Source organism: Netta rufina (assembly GCF_964035555.1).
Source record: "Netta rufina genome assembly, chromosome: 1".
NCBI classification, from domain to species: Eukaryota; Metazoa; Chordata; class Aves; order Anseriformes; family Anatidae; genus Netta; species Netta rufina.
Genome location: NC_140123.1, coordinates 165,323,237 through 165,344,038, shown reverse-complemented (window position 1 = coordinate 165,344,038; position 20,802 = coordinate 165,323,237). Strand labels below are relative to the sequence as shown.

At 36.9% G+C, this 20,802-nt stretch overlaps 1 protein-coding gene across 2 annotated transcripts in view; it reads left to right on the top strand.

Annotated features, from left to right (window-relative positions):
* SYT1 (synaptotagmin 1) overlaps window positions 1-20,802 on the top strand; it is a gene marked incomplete at both ends in the record, with an annotated part of 127,651 nt that overhangs the window by 55,973 nt on the left and 50,876 nt on the right. For both annotated transcript variants that reach the window (XM_084296743.1, XM_084296742.1), the window contains one exon: window positions 18,653-18,770. In XM_084296743.1, coding sequence (XP_084152869.1) covers window positions 18,653-18,770 — 118 coding nt within the window. The remainder of the gene's footprint in view (window positions 1-18,652; window positions 18,771-20,802) is intronic.

Below are 20,802 nucleotides of genomic sequence, written 5' to 3'. Positions count from 1 at the left end.
TCTAAATATGTAGGCAATTAAGGATCACATACCAAAATATCCTTAATGTCTTCATTATGACCTGAAAACAAGATTTATGCCAAAGCACATCAGTGGCAGTTGTCACTAATCACTTTGAAAGAACCATCTAGGTGACATCATTCAAACTGAGTATGAAAATCTTATTTTTATTTCACTTGATGTAGAATTCAGTTGTTGCACATCATAGAATATACAATTTAATTAACACTGTAATCATGGAGGGCAAAATCATTTTACGAGCTGTTACTCTTCTATTTGCTCATGAAGCTGTACAGTACTTTCCATCCTTTCTTCTAAATGAGCTTGAAATTGATGTCGGAGGATGAAGGTTTAATGAAATATTTGAAGCTCTAACTCTCACAGCCCAGCCATTTGAATGCTGTCTCTCTGATACTCCATTGTCTTCTGGGAAAGGTCTTCACCATATATTCACCATATTTATGTTGGTGAATCACTTTGAAGGTACAAGACTTTATGTAAGTTTTTGCTATGACTGAGATAGAGCTTTGGAAAAGTATGAGTCTGTACAATGACTGCTAAATGTTGGGGAGGCCACTGTTAACAAGCTACATACCTTGAATCATTTTTCCCTAGCTGCTTTGAGCTCCACTGTCTTTGTGAATATGTGATGGTGATTTATCTAGTAGTCCTTCAGTCTCCTATGACTGAGAGCATAGGAGGGAAGAGTGGTAGATACTGAAAGATTATTCACTTTTGCCAAGTCTGACATATAATGGTTTGGGCACAGAGCGTAAAAAAACAGATGATAGGAGTTTGCTCCTCTGTGTCATCTACCAGATGTCACTGCCATTAACTTTATCTGAGTACACACTGCATCCAATATCTGTTATCACTCTGGTACAGAAGGCCAGACAGACCTCTTCTTTGCTCACAGCAGTATGAATCATACCGAGAGTCATCTCCTGCATACTTCAACTGATTTTTCTCCATCCATTTTGTTATATTGGCACTTTAATTGAAAAACTGTTGCAGCAAGCATTTAAATTATTTTTTTAGGAGTAGGGGCAATACAAGGAAGAGCAGAAACAATTCTTGCTCTTGAAAGCAGTGGAGAAGCAGAACCTTATTTGATGGGAATAAGAAACTTTGACCTGCCACTATCCACCACCAAGACTTCTGCAGACCTCTTATGACTGCCATCACATAAGACTACATGCGTTATATGACAAGAAACCCACTGTGGATGAATTATCCGATGCATGCGTGTTTGTATCACAGTGGGCTGTGATGTGTATATTTTGTACGTGGCTTCTGAGGTTTGAATCTGCTAGAAAACAAGCAAAGTGGACAACAGCTTCCCTCCTACATGATGCACAATCCCAATCAGGAGACATGCTACAGTACTGCCTTGCAGATGGGTGAGAAGCAGGAAGTCTGCAGCTGGGGAGTGGAAGAGCAATTCTGTGAAGCTTGACAAGTGTGTTATTCATGCGGATTATTCTTCCCTTCCTCCTCAAAAAATAAAAGTTGAAAGATGGAGATGGAAAAGTAGGCCTGAAATGGGTATATTTATTTAATACCTCTGTAAGTTTCAGAGAAGTTGGAGACTGACAAAACTAGTAAGCCATCTAGCTTATTGAATCCTCAGCACTGAAACTTGCAGAAAGTTAAGAGGAAAGGACATTTTTACAAATGTCACTGTCAAATCACAGCAGCAAATCACTGTCATTTGCCGTTATATCAGAGATGGACAGATGATCTAATGGGCCTTTTCCTATCTCTAATAATAACACTTAGCTCTTGTACAACTTTGCAGATATCATAGTGCTTTGCAAAAAGAAAGTATCATTATCCCTATGGAGATGCTGTCAGAGTGTCAAATTTTAAAATGTGAGGTCTCCGTTATTTAGCTGCATATTATATTGGATCACTATGTTTTCTGTATGATGTTCAAGTTTTCTCAAATTCCCTTCACCTTGCACCCAGTTAAAACTCTAAAATGTTAAATTTAAGGGTGTTTTAATTTTCAGATTTTGTGGCAGAATTACATACTGTAAATGCAGGATGTTGAATATACAATAAGTGCAACAGCTGTCCTAAAGAACAACTGAATTTGGTAATGAGACAGGGAACAAAACTGAAGATCTTAATAAGAGGGAGATAGCTAAAATTTAAGAATAAGCAAGCCTGATATGAAATTAATCAGCAGTCAACTATTTTTTTCTCTTTAAATTGAAGATATTGAAATCTGCAATTTTAAAGATAAAACTATGTGACTTAAGTAGAGCAGTGTCTATACTGTTTCAGACTATTAGAATTCTGCATTTCTTTTCTCACCTTTCATGTTCAAACTGCTGACAATCCCCCTGTATACATTTGTTGAGTATTATGTTTCTTTGCTCCCTCTCTGGAAAAGGCACCAAGAGTTAGAGGTCAGAGGCATTCTTGTTTTATAACAAAAAGAATGTAATTGGCTTCCCCAAAACAAAAAAAAAAAAGAGAACTTGTCTTGATTCACCTCAGACTCTCTGGCTTTATAGACATTGAATTCAAGTATAGAGGACAGTAGACAAGAAGCAGGAGTTGGATAATAGTGTTAAATTCTGTCTGTGCAAGACCCAATTGATTCTGGGTAGTATTCTCTCTCAGATCAGAAAAACTTGTATTGCATAACTGTCTAAATCATGCTTACTCCATTTGACTCTCAAGTGTGGAAGGGCATCTTGAGGTTAAACTGCACTGACTCTTGGTACTCTATATCTCCTAATAATCTATACACAAAACAATATTAATAATGGTTCTAGGCAAGGCACATTCCTAACAACCTTGCCAAAAGTTATGACACAAAAGGAAGGAATACTGGGCAATTCCCTTCTTCATGTTAATGTTTGTTGTTGTTTGTTTTTTTCTTAATTGCTCAAATACAGGTTATTTTAAAATGTTTAATAGAGAAGAAAAGCCAGATCAACCAAGGAGCTCAAAAGCATTTGACTTGGATGTTAAACACACAGAAGCATTTGGGTAACAAGGTTCTGGGGAACTTTTGGAGAAATATGCTGAGAGGGATCAAAATCATCGTAAGAGATCTTTTTATGAAGTCTTAAGCAGAATCTGTATTGCTTAGATGCTGGAAGCATTCTGCCAGATACATGCAGGTGATTCATTCAGCTTGTTGAGGTATCAGTCATTTGAATGAGATGAAGTATATTCCAAGGGGAAGAAACTAAGACTGCACCATAAAGAGATGTTTTGGTCTGAAGCATAGAAGGAATTCCAGAGAATTCAAACATAAACTCATGGTACTCCCAGTTATAAAACTCTGCAGTCTGAGAGGGTTTGTAAGCACAGGTGCAGAGTCTGCTGATTGGCATGGAAGTACCACAGAACATGCCATAAATGAAATTCTCCTGTATTGTTCTCCACACGGACTTTTATGTGCCTACTTATTTTTCTGACTACCAGCACTAGTGAATACATTATCCAGAGGCAAAAGTTGCAGTTCTCACTGGGATTATAGGCAAAAGATTTGCAGTAGTTCAAGGTGATAATTTATTTCTTTTTCTTACCTCCTTTTACAAACTGACAGAGTAAGAAAAATCATTATGTGATTGCTGCTACATTTTTAACAGGCAGAAAGAACAACCAGCTCTCGCAAAGAAGACATTTTTCAGGAAAAGGTTGAAGCACAGTGTGGGAATATGGTCTCCTCTCATTGTTGTGCCCACCCAATTTCAGACTAGAGCATCTTCGTTTCCAGAAACACCAGAGAAAGATGTATTTTTAAAAAGGTTAAAGACAAAGATTTAGCAATAGCAGTCTGAGAAAGAAAAGCGTTAGTCATTTTCTTAATTTTTTTCCTCTGTCAGCTCTTAAACACCAATTTAGACCATGTCAGGGATTACCATAGTAACCATTTAACCTCTTTTCAAAGCCTGTTTATTGTGTTTCATCTTAGTTTAACAGTGAGCTTAACTGGCATTTGAAGCACTTTGCACTGTATCTGTGACAGGCATTAGCATAAAATGCTCTTATTTTAGAGAAATCACAGTTAGAATCTAAAACATAGTACTGTATTTTCAATTTGGTGGTATTGAGCTTCTATTGGTTTTATGTTGATATTTTTAAGAAGCAGAGTATATGAATTTAGGATGTTTTACCAGGTCTTATTTCTAGGCTAAATTCATAACAGATAGTAACTCGTTCCTACCTGTAGGAAATTATTCACGTTGGCTGATGTGTTGTTATGTTGATATGGTACTGTTGATGTAACTGTGTGTTTTTAGTGCAATCAACCTTAAATTTCATCATTCTTTTCCAAAGCCCTCTACAGCTTACGCTGTGAATGTTATCATCATAACTATAGGACACTCGACACTCAGGACATGAGGATTTAAATTAGATTTTATAAACCTTTGGATAGCATTGCCTTTTTCTCTTGTTCGTGTCTAATTCAGTCTGGGCAGAATGCTGTTGTACAAAATAATAATTTGCAGAAAAAAAAATCATCATAGAATATCTCTGTTTCTGCAGTTTATGTATTCTTACCACGTAGGTTAATGGAGAAATGACATTTCCAGTTTCTAAGATCTTGCATACTGCCACATACACACAGTTCTTTCTGAAGGGCTGATTATGGCTAGTCTTTCACTTTCAATCACACAGATCAAAGCAAATATTATTATTCTTGGATGTTCATAGGTAACTCTACATCATAAGATTTAAAGAGGAAAAGAAGATAGATATAAATGCTTTTCTGTACCTTATCTGAGCATGAACATTTACAATATTGGTGCTATACAATTCATTTTTTTAATGTCTCTGTCATCTATAATTCTAAGAGTGAGGAATTTTACTCCAAGAATGATGGCACTGTCTAAATATCAAACCATTTCTCCTCGCTCCTCTGTGTCTTTCTGTAGATTTTCACATCACTGGCCACACAAAGGGAGAAAATCATAAAATGCTGTCTTGTCTCTCAGTTTCTTATTCTTTTAGGCATTTTATTTTAACCTTTACCATCGTTCTATACACCTGAGTCAGTTAATAATTAAACTGCACATTTTAGCCTCTGCAGTCTAAAGCTACTGGGTTTTTACTATCTATGTTGACCAGAGATCAAACTTCTGTGAATCACTCCACCTCCTCACTTCTCATCATATTCTCACTCTGTGTGTGTAAGATGTGGCCTTGAGTATGGAGCAGAAATTTATCTTTCTTTGATGATGTATCTTCTGTGATGGAACCAAAAAAGCTTTGGTGAAAACCTCAGTAGTCTCACAAGCAACCTTTAATTGCATTAACTGCGACTTTTTATTTTGGATGGCTGCCTGACAGATGGATGGAGTGATATTGCAGAACAGTGGTTCTGTCCTTTCCACTGGCAGAGCTTCCACAGAATGAATTGGTTTCTGTGGAGGACCTGAGTATGTTCACTGCCACAGAATTACTACCCCTTCTGTCTACTTAGAGCAGACTACTTTCTTTGAGTTACAGTCATCAGTTCTGATTTCTTTTCTGAACCCAGGTATGCTTTTGCAAGCAGTCTGTATGTGCTTCTTGCTGGCATAGCACTAGATGAAGAGAAATACCTGCAGCTGAACCCAGTAACACGTAGGCCAAGATATTTTCCTTGAGGATTATATCTGCAACTACAACTATAGAAATAGTGCCAAAGGCAGGAGTTTCCAAACCATCAGAAAGAAAAAGAGTTCAAAGTGGTATGTTATTGCTGCTTGATCGGTTGAATGCATTCACCTATAACAGAACAGAATTAGAAATTATTGCTACTTCCACTGTCACTGATAATGGCAACTAGATTTGGGAACCCTAGTGCCTTTTTCCACTTGTAGCTGACCTTGAGATCAAATCTTTTCTTCTTAGATACAGACCTTGCCATAAAATTCTAACCTAAATCACTCCCTATAAGATTACTGTTATGTGGGGTTTATAACTTGCTTTAGATGCCACCACTGCAGCTTCTCGCTGGTATGGACAGCAGTAGGCAGAGCTCCCAGTTAGATTCTTAATGAAGTTTATGTGTTACTTAAATTGCTCCATGTAATCCTCAGAGCTGCTGAGTTGTCTGGAACCCAGTTATTTTACCTCTGCTTTCCTATGTCTTCTTCAGTAGCACGAAAAATTGGCAGGAGGATCTCTGTTGATGAGTGGAGTTCAGGCTTCACAACTGGCAGCAGTTTATTTTCATGCAAGTGCCCTGAGGTCTGCAGCTGATGTCCCCTGTCTGTTAATGCCCAGCCCAGAATTAGATAGCTGTGGATTATGCTGAAAGTGTTTTCATTCATTCAGACTTTCACATTAATCAGTCAGGCCGAACATTAATTTTCTGTGATGGTTATAGCAGGCAAGTTTTCTAGGAGATGTGGGTCATTTGAATTAATTTTGATTACTCTGATTTTTTTTTGATTTTTTTTTTCTTTTGTACTTATTGTACAGAAAATAGGTACAACTATTACAATTCAGTGACACAGAATACAAGCTGCAGTTCTTCCACAGCACATCTCTGTAACCCATGATTTCTATCTTGTCATAGCAGATTTTCTTTCCTGCATTTTCTTTTTCTATGACTCTCAGGCAGTAACTTATATATTACAACACGTCAGAGCCTTAAAAATAAATAAATAAATAAATAATACACCTTTAAGTTCATGTGCCATCCAGTACCAGAGCATGTTTTCTATCCCTTTTTTTCCACAAAAAAAAAAAAAAGTCTCATTGCAATTTGATATAGAAATAATAATAATGTTTCTCTAAATATAGAATTTTCTATATATCCTTTGAATCACTGAGTTTTTAAAGTAATTTAAAAGGCATGCGTATTTCTTCAGAATATTTGTCTATGATACCATACTACTAATTATTTTCAGCAGAGAATAGTGTGATTTTAGTTTTATCCATCTGTCTAAATGAAAAAAAATGTGCATTTAGTGTATTAAACGTTACCTCTTTCATATTTAAAGACATGAAGTCCAAAAATAATTAATATTGCCTGATATATAATTGTAAATGAGAACAGATTTTAATTAAACTCTACTAGATTTGCTGCAGCAATCATGTGTTCCAGAATGACTTGAGAATATTGGCTTCCTGGTTGGATTTCAGCTCTAGAGCCCTGCATAAGTTCTTGCAAGCTCAAACACTGGTCCCATTATATGAGAATTTAAGACCCTGAAACTTTCTTGTTTATATATTCCCTATCATGAAAACTGGCTGTTTGTCAGCACAATCCCTACATAACAAGTTGTGAATATCTTGTGTATAAACACTGGGACATGCTCCTTAGATTTTTTTTAGCCCACCTGTTCACTGATTACTTGGGTTTATTTCCAGAAGACACCACTATTTGAGCTCTTACGACTCACTGACGATGACGGCTCTTTAAATCTGATCTGTTTTCTTTGCGCTAAGACTAGACTAGCTAACATTAACATTTTCTTTCTGGAACAACAACAACAACAACAATCTATCATTTCAAGGGCCTATATTTTATTTAGAAATAGTATGGTTTCCTATCAAATTGGGTGTTTTTTCTAAATTAGATGAGGTTGTCTGCCCTAAATCTGAAGGACTCCTAAATCTTCAAGGAACATTTTAAAAAATGTAAAGAATCTCCTATAATCATACGCAAACTAGGAAACCTGCTGCATCTGCAAGACAATAGTGTTACCTGTGTGCCATGCTGGGAGAGAGGGAGACACAAGGAAACACTAACAAGCTTGGAAGTTAAGTGTTTCTTGGTTTTGGAGCAAGGAGCTAGGAACCCTCTGATTCACAGCTTATGATGTTTTCTCATGGCTCCTTGGCCACAGACTACAAACTGTGAAAGCTCAGGCCATTTGGCATTATCCTGCACGTTTATTTTAGAATTTCACCAAAATACCTCTCCCATGACACATTGTGATATTGTCTAATCAGAACTTAAAATCCTGCTGGATAATTCTGTGTGAGATCATACTGAGAATTGTTACGAATCTAAGGCTGTTGTCAATAGACTAGCATTTGTTATAGGCAGCTTTGCACCTCTGTTGGAAAACACTTAAAGAGTCTACAAATCAAAGAAGTTAAAAACGTCAGTAATGGAGAAAATAACACATCACTCATAACTTCGACAATTGCTCTTCTCTCTCCATTTAAAATGTGTACTTTATTTCTTATCTGGATGTTTTTGGATTCTAAGTCAAGTCCATGATTCTTGTTATGCTCTTCTTCACTAGATTCAGGCCATTTAATCTATGATACTTCCTCTCTGTGGATGTACTTATGCACTGCAATCAAGTCACTTTCAATCATCTTTTCAAAAAGCTGAAGAAGTTCATCCTTCACATTTCTCATGATCAGACTTTTTATCCAGTTTCCCAATAAGAGTTGTGACCTTCACATTCTTTCTACTTTTTAAAATCTTTTTAAAATAACATACACAAGAACTGTATGCAGCATTCATGCTATTCTTGCCAGAGAAGCAAAGTCACATGCTACTTCTGCTCTTCTGCTGTTGACTCTTTAGCATAGCATTGCACTTTCAGTTCATGGCCTATAGCTTATGACCCTAACTGCTTAGCAGGAAACTCTGCCTTGTAAGATATATTTCCTGATTCTGTATATATTTAGAAATAGTCTGAGTTCTTTTTCCTAGGATGTCAGATTTTTGCTTCTGTCTGTATAAAAATGTGATCTATGTGATTGTTTCCAGGTGACTAGGTGTTTTAGCACTTTCTGACCAACCTGTTGCATTAGTATTTATTATTATGATAATTTTGCCTACTTTATCAGTAGGAAATTTTACTTTCATATTTGTAAAAACAGCAACAGACCTTTGAGAGATTTTTTTGCATGTTTCCTTCATCAGACAAACACACAATCTTATCAAAGAATAAATCTGATTTTAGTTGAAAAGGCCTGTTTTCCAGATAACCATATGACTTCACATTCATTACATTCTATATCCTTTAAACCATCATTAATGCAAACTTTTATGAATTCTTCATTGTTTTATCTGGGTTTGATAAAAGGCAATTGGCTGATAGATTCTGCCTTCATCCCATTTGGCCTTTTTTGAGTAAGATGGGCATAGCATTAGCACCGTTCCAGTCTTCTGGAATTTCCCCTGTGGTCTAAGATTTATTAAAAATGAATATCATTGAGCCAGAGATCTCATGATAAGTACAGTCTTCTTTCCTAGATTTTTATAGATGACTGTGGTGACCTCGTTCTTTTTTACTGAAGAGATTAATGAAATTCAGCGTGTTGTACTGATTGCTACGATGACCTTTGATGAGCTGTCTTGTCTTCCTAAAGAATGCATTAAGAGAATGCATTTTTCAAAGTGAAATACTGGGGAAGTGGAGTAATATAAGAGGCTTTTACACATACGTATTTATCCAAAAACTTGAATATATTTCAGTGGATTCACAAAAATATATTTTTGAATGCAAGGTTTAAGAAGTGGCAATGAGTCTGGTAAGAGAAAGTCAATAGATCTGAATACATAGCAATAGTTAGGAGAAAATAATTTTGAACTGAGCACAAATTTTTACCAAGCTGAATTCTAAACTTTTGTTCATGGGGCATGCATTATTTTCTTAATTTCAACTGGAACCAAGACAAAAATATTGAAAGCATCTGAGAGAGTATTTTACATTTTTTTCGACTTCCCAGAAACTAGAAAGCCCTACACAAAGAGCACTTCTGAGATTTTCTGAGGGTTTTCAGCTTGCCTCTTTTCCAGCTGTGTATCCTTTACCCTATCTCATATTTTTAGGAAGCTTGGGTGCTCTAGAAAAATCTCCAGTGCAAAAATTAGTAAAAGAGGGCAATGTAAGAAAACTTTCCAACTGAAAAACAGGGATACAGAACAAGATTTCAAAACCTGCCAGTGACTGTAGAACAGAAGCAGTGGGTGGAAATAATAGATGACACTGTGTTGGTTGAAATTATACATGAAGCAAAAAGCCTTCTTCATCTGGATAAATTACAGGTGGAGAACTGTCTTGCCTTAAGACTTCACCTACTGGTGAAGTCTCTGGCCTGCCTCTTGCTAACCAGCAGGTTTCTAGTTTCAGAACAACTACATCACATACTGCCTCTTGTCTAATGGCCAATTTAGGAGATTTCGAAGGAGGCTACTGTATTGTGTGGAGTTTGTGAATTGGGGTCATAGAAGAGAGCTAGAGGTGGTGCGGGGGGATATCATGGGGGAGCATGAAAGCTGAACTGTTGTTACAGCAAGCAAAAAATGAGAGGAAGGAGGACATATATCCACAGGAGCTGAATGAACCAGGCTGAGTTACTGTCACTGCAAAAAGAGCCATTTATTTATAACATACCTGTGACTGGCACAAGGTGCAAGGTCATTTTATCTTCATAGTTTTTGATACAGTACTGTATACGGAGCAGCACTGATCGTCACCAAAATCTGCATGTGCTACTTTAATGAAAAAAGTACCTCACTCATATAAAGATGATATATTGGATACAAGTAAGAAGTCTGTAATTGATTTGATTCTTAATTACAGTTCACTGTCTGCTGACCCTATATATTTTCTGATGTATGCTGTAATTTCAATCCACGATCTAAAGCATTTGAGTCAATCACTTTTGGAAACAAGACACTCTTTTGATAGTGGAAACTGCATTAACTAAGCATTACAGTGCCCGTACTTACTTCAAGAGATGTTTTCAATTCATGTGAGAGTACTGTACTGTGACTTTCTATGTCCTATCACAAGAGGACAAGGATTTTCTGTAGAGTGACTACAATGTACATGTAATTTGCTATTAATTATAGAAAAGCTTTGTGATTTGACTTCTCCTGGTGCCTGATAAGCCAAAAAGGAAAAAAAAAAAATTGTTCAACTGTATTACATTTCCTTTCAATGTTGTACTTAGACCACTCACTAGAAGACGAGCCTAGTGACATGCTATAGTTAATAAGTTTTCCATGCTGTCAAAAGTAATAATATTAATGTGCCATTCAGTTAAATTAATTTTGTTTTGCGCACTGGCCTGCATAAACGTGAGTGACATTTAGAAATATGATCAGGCGAGAGCTGAGGAGAAGCGAAGTGGCAAAATAGAGCAAGATGCAATCATTAAAGCAGAGCAGCCAGCTGCAAGCCTTTGTGGGTAGGCAAAGAGCTACTGAAAACCAGTCTGATTTTTGGTTGCATATGTTTTTTTTAATTCATTCCTCTCTTTCTCATTTACTTAAGTTTTCTTGTTTTGGATTGTTGGTGTTTGTTTGTTTTTTTTTTTTGTCTTCTTTAATTAAGAACTCGGTATGATTGGTAGCATCATCTCTCATTTGGAAATGAAAGGGTGCATTTCTTCTAATCTTTGATTTCAAGTGCCTTCAGCCACAGCTTTTCTAATTTTGGAAGAGGCAGCTGATTGTAATGCTTTTAAACTGATGACCATGAAGTGTCATTTTCTACTAATAATAACAGTGTTTTCTCCCTCAATTTTTCTGTTTTTTAGAGAACAGCAGTAGAAGTGCTTTCTCTAAACAGTTAAAAATGAAATGAAGAGGACTAAAAGAGGGAACCTGACAGAACCTGACTTGTTAATATTTTAATAACATTGGCTAGTTCAAATTGTTGCCCAACTTGCTTACAAGTCTGATTTACCATTGTATTGGAGACTGTTACATTATTAGGGCAGTTAAAAGAAATGCAGTCTACCACATATATATATTACAATTAGAAGGCAGAGATTTGTGAAGAATTCTATGTCAAGTGATGTTCAGAGAAAAAATAAAGTAGATTTTATTTCCATAAGAAGATCTTGTCAGGCCTTGTTCCCTTTAAGCAAAGGTAAAAAGTAGAGCTGGCATACAGTAGTTGTATGACAAAGGAGTCAGAGAGTAGAACTATAGTAGGGAAAGCAATAGAAAGGAATTTGTAATTAAAGCTGTTTCTTTTGGCTCTTCCTCTCACCTACTTTATACCATGACTATACCCCTACAGATACCACCTCCTGATACCTTTAATAAATGCCCTTCATTTGAAAGATTGTTCCCTGTCTGCTCTAAAACTCCCTTTTAAAACTTACCTCCTGGACCTTTGCTTCTATTTCTGTTCTCTGTTCACCTAGCATCAGCCTCCTTTCCATCTTTCCTTTAGACTGTTGTCACTGTTAATCCCTTTTTTACAGCATCCGAAACAAGCCCTTTGGATCTGTGCCTCAAGAACCCTCTGTTTCTTTTGAGATCTCCTGCTGTAACCTATTTCACTTAGCTTTGGTTCTTAATTTACTTGTTATATGGCTTGTAACTGAATACTTTACATTAACATGAGCTTCGTTTTATGGCCAAGTTTTCACATTTGAAGAGGGTATTACCTACAAAAGCACTTCTGAAATAATGCTAGTAAAAGCAAACAAGAGAGACCTTTGATCACAAACACTGTACATCCATTTTGGATGAAAAGTGGGTTATTCTTGTGAATAAAGGCTGATCCTTGAATAAGGAAGCATGTGGTAGGACACTTGTCTGTTCATATTTGTACTGTTTTAAAACGTTTTCTTCAAAAGTGCAGTAGGTACAGTCTTGAAGAAGTTTCTTCCTTATCTCCAGAGGCATTTAGCACTTGTTTGTTTTCAGCTGTATAACAGTGTGGCTGCTCCATTCATGGGAATGAAATCTTTTTAGACTGAGACGAAATTATTCTGCTTGTCAGATTAATGGTTTCGTTGTTAAAACCCTAAGTTTGTATTGACTGGGTTTATAGTTAACGTTTCACATGTCTGAAATACCTGCTTCTGTAATCAGCATTTTGCTTGAAAAGGCTAGGGAGAATTCTGCCTTTCCTCTTCACTCTCAGCACTTTATCACCAAAGTAGTTCATAGACTTTGGGGTTCAGTGTTACATGATGTACATACATATTCATGTAAGAATCTCCAAAAGTGCTGTAGTAATGGGCTGACACATAAGCTCCAGCTTTTCTTTCTCTTTCCAGTTCTCCTTTTTCTTTCCCTGATGTATCACCTATTTCTAGCTTATTTATGCAAAGTGAATTTTATATCCTTCTTGTTCACTTCCCACTCCTTTGTCTAATTGTGGTAGAACTATCTTCATATTGTGGAGTCATCTGTTTGCAAGTGTTAATGAAAAATATTTTCTTTCCTGCTTTTACCTCTTGCAGGCTTGAAATATTCTTTGTTTTTTAACAGTATATTTATCAAAAATGCAATGCCTTCAAAGCTAGTAATGTTGAAGATAGCTGTTATGATAATAAAATTTCAGGCTTAGAGAAAGAGGGGAAGCCCCAAAAAAACACAGTATTTCATTTTCCTTTTCCAGTATGATCCTTATTTAACCTGAAGGAGGAGTATTTTCCTAATTCTAGATCCCAGTTATGTATTTTGGTTGCTAATTCCACCCAGTTCCTGCAGTAGCAATTGCAATTGTGGCCAGTCCATGTCATCCATTTCTGCATCTGTATGATTCTGATGCTAATATTAGTATGACTCTTTTGTGGCTAAATGCATTCATGGTTTATGTGCCAAAACAAGGAATTTGTTGGATTTGAGATCTCTTATATGTAGACAGAATAAGAATGGCTTCAAAACTGTCCAAAACCCATGGATATGGGAACTACAATTAGAGTTCCTGTCATTACTATTTACCTGGGTTTCCTGAATTTGAAAAAAAATAAAATAATTAATAAAAAAAAAAAAAAAACAGCTCATTTATAACACACCTTGGTACTGTCCCAATTTTCTCCACGGAGTTTTAAAATATTTTGGTTGGTGCACCAAAGCCCCATCCAGCCTGGCCGTGAACACCTTCAGGGATGGGGCACCCACAGCTTCCCTGGGCAACCTGTTCCAGTGTCTCACTGCCCTCTGAATAATTTCTTTCTTTCTTACACCTAATCTAAATGCACCTGTCTTAAGTTTAAAGCCACTACTCCACGTCCTATCACTGCACTCCCTGATAAAGTGTCCCTCCCCAACTTTCCTGTGGGCCCCCTTTAGGTACTGGAAAGTTGCTGTAAGGTCTCCCCGGAGCCTTCTCTTCTCCAAACCCAACTCCCTTGCCCTGTCTTCATAGGAGAGGTGCTCCAGCTCCTTGATCATCTATTATCAATACTATTAGCTTATATTTCAAATATGGATTGCTGGTGGAAGATTGTATTTTGGGTCTTCACCCACAAACAACATCCTATTTTGTTTCTTTTAGTCTCATGCAAATATCTACAATCAAAACTGGGTATTGAATTTGAAAACCCACTGCACTGTGTTTATATCTTTCTTGTACTGACAATCTTGGAGTCTTAGATCCAATTAGGGAAAAAAAAAAAAAAAGAAAAAAAAAAAGTATTGTGCTGTGGCTTGTTGTTTTGGTATTGCTTTACCAAGAGAGCTGCAATCATCAACTTTCTTGTAATATCTTACACAAAACGTGGAGAATGCTTGTATTAAGAAGATAGATATCACTGTTAGAGATTCTGCAGTGTGAATGAGAGTAATCTGCATAAATAGCATTTTTCTCTGTAGCTTATTAGGAAAGTGGGCTGTCAAGGTAAAAATGACTACTGACAAATACAAGAAAAAACATGAGACAGGCAGGAGAGGCTTACAGTCTTCTCTAGAAAGATCAGGTTCTCAATGGGACCTCAAATAGCCTTTTCTAAGCTGAAGAAGTGTTACCAGTGCTATGTCATTTATGTTCTGCTCCATTGCATCCTCTTTAAATGTAATGAAGTTACGAAGTTGCTTAGATGGAGAGAGTCTTTTGATTGGTGTTTAGGTGTTATACATGAATAGGTTAATATCTGTGAACCTCCCAGTTGGAACTTTCTAACACTAACTTACAGTTTTCATCAGAGATCAAAATAATTTACTAACATAAATTATTTATACATAGGGCTGAAAGAAATTCATAATAACAATAAGGCACCTTCATGAGATAATCACCATACCAGAAGCACTCATCTGTACCTCATAGCCCTGCAGGGGTTTGTAATTATCTCCTGCAAACCACACCTCTAGTGATTGTTTTCTATTGCTTCATTGCAGTGCTGCCACTTGCAGTATTTTGCCTGACAAATATTTTTAAAATAAAAAAAAAAATACAAAGCAGCTTAGGAATAGAAAACTCTTGGCAGCAATGCAAAGAGGTAACATTAAAGTACAAGAAATATTCAAGAAAACTAGTTGTTACAGATTTTAATGAGAGCAAAAAAGCTCTACATGTGATTATGTAGGGATTTAAACAGGTATCTCTGCTTTTTCTTCAAGTTATTCACTGAAATGAGCCCATCATCTGCTGTCATTTCCCATGGCTTGCTGGTGATCTACGGAAAACTGGCTGTTTACATGGTCCTGTCTTCTTCTCCATGTTTCCTGCAGCTAAAATTACATTAGATAAGGATAAAAATGCATTGAATGCTCTCATAAAATTAATCTTCTATGTAAACAATTGCAGTATTTGCACAGAAGCATAACATGGTTACAGATGGAGAAAGGCTGGTGAGAGGTGATGGTCTCTGTGGCAATAACTGTTTGTAAAATACTTTCTCCAGCTTCTGCTGAGGCACTCTGGTATTCTAGCACAATTTTATTGAGACACTTCAGTCTCAGTACAAATCTTAAAAAAAAAAAAAAAAAAAAAAAAAACAGTAAGAACAATCAAGGAACCAATTGGCAATATGTCATTAATTCAAAAATTCCTTCCAAAATAGATGTTTAGATATTCTGTCAGTGAGGTACATTTCTGAGGAATACAAGTTCCTGTACTGCTACAACAGACATACTGCCTAGTCAATCTAGGGATGAGGGCAGAGCCCTTGAATGTTGGTTGATACTTGAGTACAAAAGCATCTGAGATGGGGGACCATGAAAAGCTTTCAAATATCCCGTTTCAGTCTTACTCAGCCCATGAGTCAGCCAGGCTAATTTAAACCAAGTCTACCATGTAATAGAACAGCAACAGCAAGGAACACCACGCGGCTGGGTGAGCTGTGATCATGATAACATGAATCAATAAGCAATTGATTTCTTCCATTCTGAGCAAGCTGCAAGTGATAGATCAACTTCACCATTAGCCCAGCCAACACACACTTCCCAAACCGAATGTCAGGGTAGCAGAAACATGCTTTGCTATCACCATGTCATTGCACACTCAGAGTCAAAAGTGAACTATGCTGAAATATGTATTTCCATGATCAGAATCTTTATAAAAGCCTATGCAGACAAAGAAGAATAGTGAGTCCTTTCTTAAAAATTCAGTTCATGCAGTGAAAGCCATCTTAGGTTATTTTAGATATGAGTTAAAAATGTAAATTTTGTGGTATCAGGATGTCTTCCTCTGAACAAAGTCATAACGTCATTATGGCCCTCCTGGGTCAGATCAAGGTCTTTAAGATACCCTTTCCCAATATCCCCATTCCGGCCTGAAGAGTTGTAATCTTCTTAACTCCTCCTAATGCAGAAGCTGTATCATATTTTTCATCATTCTTGCTGCTTTTCTGGGAATATTTCCGAGTTCTACTATATCCTTTTTGAGGTGGAAGGATAGCATAACCACACCAGTCTTCAAGATACGAGCATGTGTGCATATCTTATACATGATACATACATTTAACATTATAAGCTTTTGTTTTGTTTCATTTTGTTCCACCTGATTGTTTCCTAATTATACACAACTTCTGTGTTTGTTCTATATGTTTTCTGGCCATGGTAAGCACACAGCTGATGGTTTTCAGGGATCTATCTATTACAATCCCAAGGTCTCTTTCCTGACTTGTAATAATCCATTCAGAGTCTATCACTTTATAGGTGTTGCATTATGATTGAAGTTTCCAAGTTTTTGCACATTAAAAGGATCCATAACTACATGATGCTGAGTAATTTTTAATATATAAGGTTCAAGTCCTTGAGCAAGAAAAACACAAGCAGATTCTTGTGTCCCCAAGAAACTCTTCTGAGACAGACCTACACACCTTTTGATGGGGGAAGATGTAAACTTTGAAGTATTGCTGAGTATCTGGAATGAATCCTTCAGATGGATATATTGCAGATGCTTATCCAAGCCTGGATAAAAAAAGTGTTTGTGTCTAAGAGCTATTGTGAGAAGAATATAAGGAAACCACAAAAGTAGAATAGATGCTTGTTATTCGGTAGGAATTTCATTTTCAAAAATGCTTGTGCACACAGATATTTAGATACGTTGCATAAAATTCAGCAAGTAAAACCTAGTTTAACACAGCATAGGCACTTTACTCTCAGTAGGAAGTACTTGTAAAAACAGTTATTGAGCATTTGTATAGCTAGACCTCTATATCTAACTGTTACCAGTGCTGAAAATTTGGCTTGGTGGTTAAAGCTCAGATTCTCATAAATGACATTTTGGTGCATTTTCCATGGTAAAATCCTTAGGATGTGGTCTGTCTTTTCTTTGTGACATTCCAACTACAACTGTGGACCCATGAGCAGTTACTTTCAGTAGTTTTCCCACAGCTTTTTTGGTAAGGTTCTGCGTTTGTATCTTTCCTCTTGACTCTTTGAACCTGGTAAATTGCCGTGTCCTTCCTATATTTGTGGTAGGGGGAAAAGGTGCATAATTTTTGCCAGAATTATCCAATGTCTTAACCAAAAGCCTGGATACACATCCAACACTTCTCAGCAATCAACCTTCCAATTTATCCTAACAAAACACTGGAGCCGAAGGGACTGATAAAAATGTACTTCACTGCCAGAATAAACTGTGGAAAACAGATATGTGCCATAAGGCCTTTGAAAGAGAAATAATGCTGTCTAAAATGCCTATTGGACTGTTTAGTATAACATGATTCTTCTTGTTTTAAAGGAAACCTACTTACTCACCTAGAGATACCATTGTACCTGAAAGGAAGGAGGAAAGCAGCTCAGATCATCCTAAAGATCATTTCTAAGCAGTAGTCTGGTCTTTTATCTCCTATATCTGCAAGTTTAAATATATTATTCCTACCTTTAAAACGAAGTTCCTATAATCCTGCCCATAATTCAGCCTCTCCCTCTTTGCCAGGACTGTTAGGAAAGTACTAAACAATGAGTGGCAAAAGGTTGTGTTTGGCAGGATCCCAGATGATAGTCTGCAAAGGCTGAAGGCAAAACTTCCAACCACTCCCGATGTGAAGAGGGATGCACTCCCTGCCTATCTGCCTTCCTGGTTTTCCTGTCTGATAGGAGACAGGCCTTTCTTATATTTATTGTTTTGTGCTTTGTGTTTTATCTACATTTTGCTTTTGTGACAAATCATGATGAGAAAGAACCAACATTACTCTTTTGCAGAAAACACCAGTGGTTGCATATGTGTGTTAATTGATTTCCAGTGAAACACAAACTGGAAAAAAATAATGATTTGGTTAATATTACAGAGCAAACAGTCTGGAATCCTGATTGTCCAAGGTGAAGTGAGGGGCAGTGCAGCTTGCTTTGCCGCCAGCACATCTTGTCATTTGGGTCCATCCAGGACAGTTGCTGTGAACTCCAGTTGTTACAACAGACTTCATGTTACCAAGGATTTAACTTGTGGCAGACACGTTGTTAATTTGAATGGTTTGTTTTGCAACAGGAGATTGAAATGTAATCCTGTTTTTTCAAAATCATACTTTTAAAAGGTTCAAAATGATTTTTTAAAAAAATAACACAATGACTTGTTTGCTTTCACAGCAAGAAAAGCTGGGTGATATCTGCTTCTCCCTTCGCTATGTGCCTACTGCTGGCAAGCTGACTGTTGTCATTCTGGAGGCAAAGAACCTGAAGAAGATGGATGTTGGTGGACTGTCAGGTATGTGCATGAAAATCTGCTTGTAGACTTTGCAGGCTTGTAAGGCAGAAAAACAATTCATTTTCCATTGGAGATCTCTTGGTTGAGAGGGTAAGGGCTCTTGTTCACTGTCTGAAAAATGCATTTTGTGTTTTCTGAAACTTAAGGCATGACTGGGTATAACAGAACTCATTCTAGATTTAAAAAAAAAGGAAATTCATTATACATCGCATTCCAGTCCAAGACAAGGTCTGAAGAGTTAAGCAGTCAGATAGCGCTCTCTGTACTTTCCTCCTCTCCTGTTGCCTGGAGATAAATATGGACTATTCAGGCAAGAGAAAAAGAAATCTGACTACAATTCCTATTGTCTGTTTAATCTCACAAAATGTGAACATTTCCCTACAATGTTACTGATAATACATAATAGAGGAACTCATCACAGGTCACTGTGCTGACTACTGTCTGAGGTGCTAGGGTAATTGTTTCTGCATTTGAAGGACTCAGGTGTGATTGCTCCCATGCACAGATTTGGGACTGTTCTGCATTTACATGTACACCAGCAATCAAAATGACAGTCTTGCACTTGTGGGAGTCAATGAGGTTGATACCTACAAATAGTCCTCATAGTAAGGCTAAGCACGCAGTGAGTGAGGTGATGTATGCCATCTCTAAGGGAGGGCACTAGTCAGCACGTGTGACACTAGGGCTGTGTCCTGGGGACCTGGCAGAGCTCCACATAGGCTTCTGTTCTCTGCTGTGTCTGGAATTCTCGGACACAAATTACTTTCTGAATTGCCAATTAGCTAAGACCAAATTAAATAACAAGAAGATGCTTCATAAGGAAAAGTCTTTGCAGGAGAAGTTTATTTTATATACCTTCTCTTAAAAACCACTGAACACTTTGACAGCTGTCACTAACACACATATGATATAATTGCTCATTTTGAATAAACAAGAAATAAACAAAATGATACAAGCAAGAGTGATATACAAAGTACACATCAGAATGGGGGCATGCTCGGAGTAAGCCTGGAGGTTTTGTTTACCACTTCCGATGAACAATAACAGGAGAGCCTTCATAAAGAGAAAGGAAACAACATCTCATACCAGTAGCCAGTTATCATTATTTATTTTACTTGCTTCTAAAGTCTTCCACTGTACAACAGCAGATATCATAAAACAGAAGACATCAAAATGTTGTTGTGGTTGTTACCTGAATCAAGTCTAACTTCTTGAACACCCATTCTAAAATGTGAACACAACACTAATTGTTTCGTCAACACCTGTACTGAACCAATTGCAAATTACAGTTCTTAAGAACATTTCCTTCATAATTGTTTCCTAAAGAAAAATTACATTCTCTTAGTGAGGAAGTGTGATACTTTGTGACTTAAGTAGAGGTCTAAGAGCCAGAATGTCTATATTCTTTCACAAATTTTGAAAGACATGATGGATAATGGCTACAAAACCCGTAAGAGAAAGTGGCAGGAGAAGTACCAATGAACTGAAGATCTTCTATCAACTTGAAATGAAAAATATAATGCATTGTTGGAAATGAATGTGCTTACTCTCCTTTATGTGATGAAGTGCCAGAACAGAGTAAAGGACATTCAAATGTATTTCTAGGGGATGACAGGTTTTGTTCTTCTTTTTTAGGGTCATACCAAACTAGAAACATCTTGTACTCTCTGAGACAAACAAACCCAATGGGATACCATGGTTGTAGTAGGAATTCAAAAGTCCCTGACAGTGATAAATGGCAGTTAGTGTGGTACACCTGAGGCAGTAATTATAGATGAAATAACATTGGTTTAAAGTGGATACAGTATCTTTCATTAGGGAATTTATCTTTTGAATAAATTATGCAGAAATAACTTGAAATCCAGCTGAGCTTCTGTTATTATTCACACTAACTAATACCTAATCTCAGAGTAAGGTACTGTTAAGTGGTAGTGAAGGTGGCAGGATTTTATCTCAATTAGGGAACACTTTCCCCACTAGTTCGTTATTTTCTCTAGACACTAAAATTGCTTTTCACTTCGCAGAACTGAAA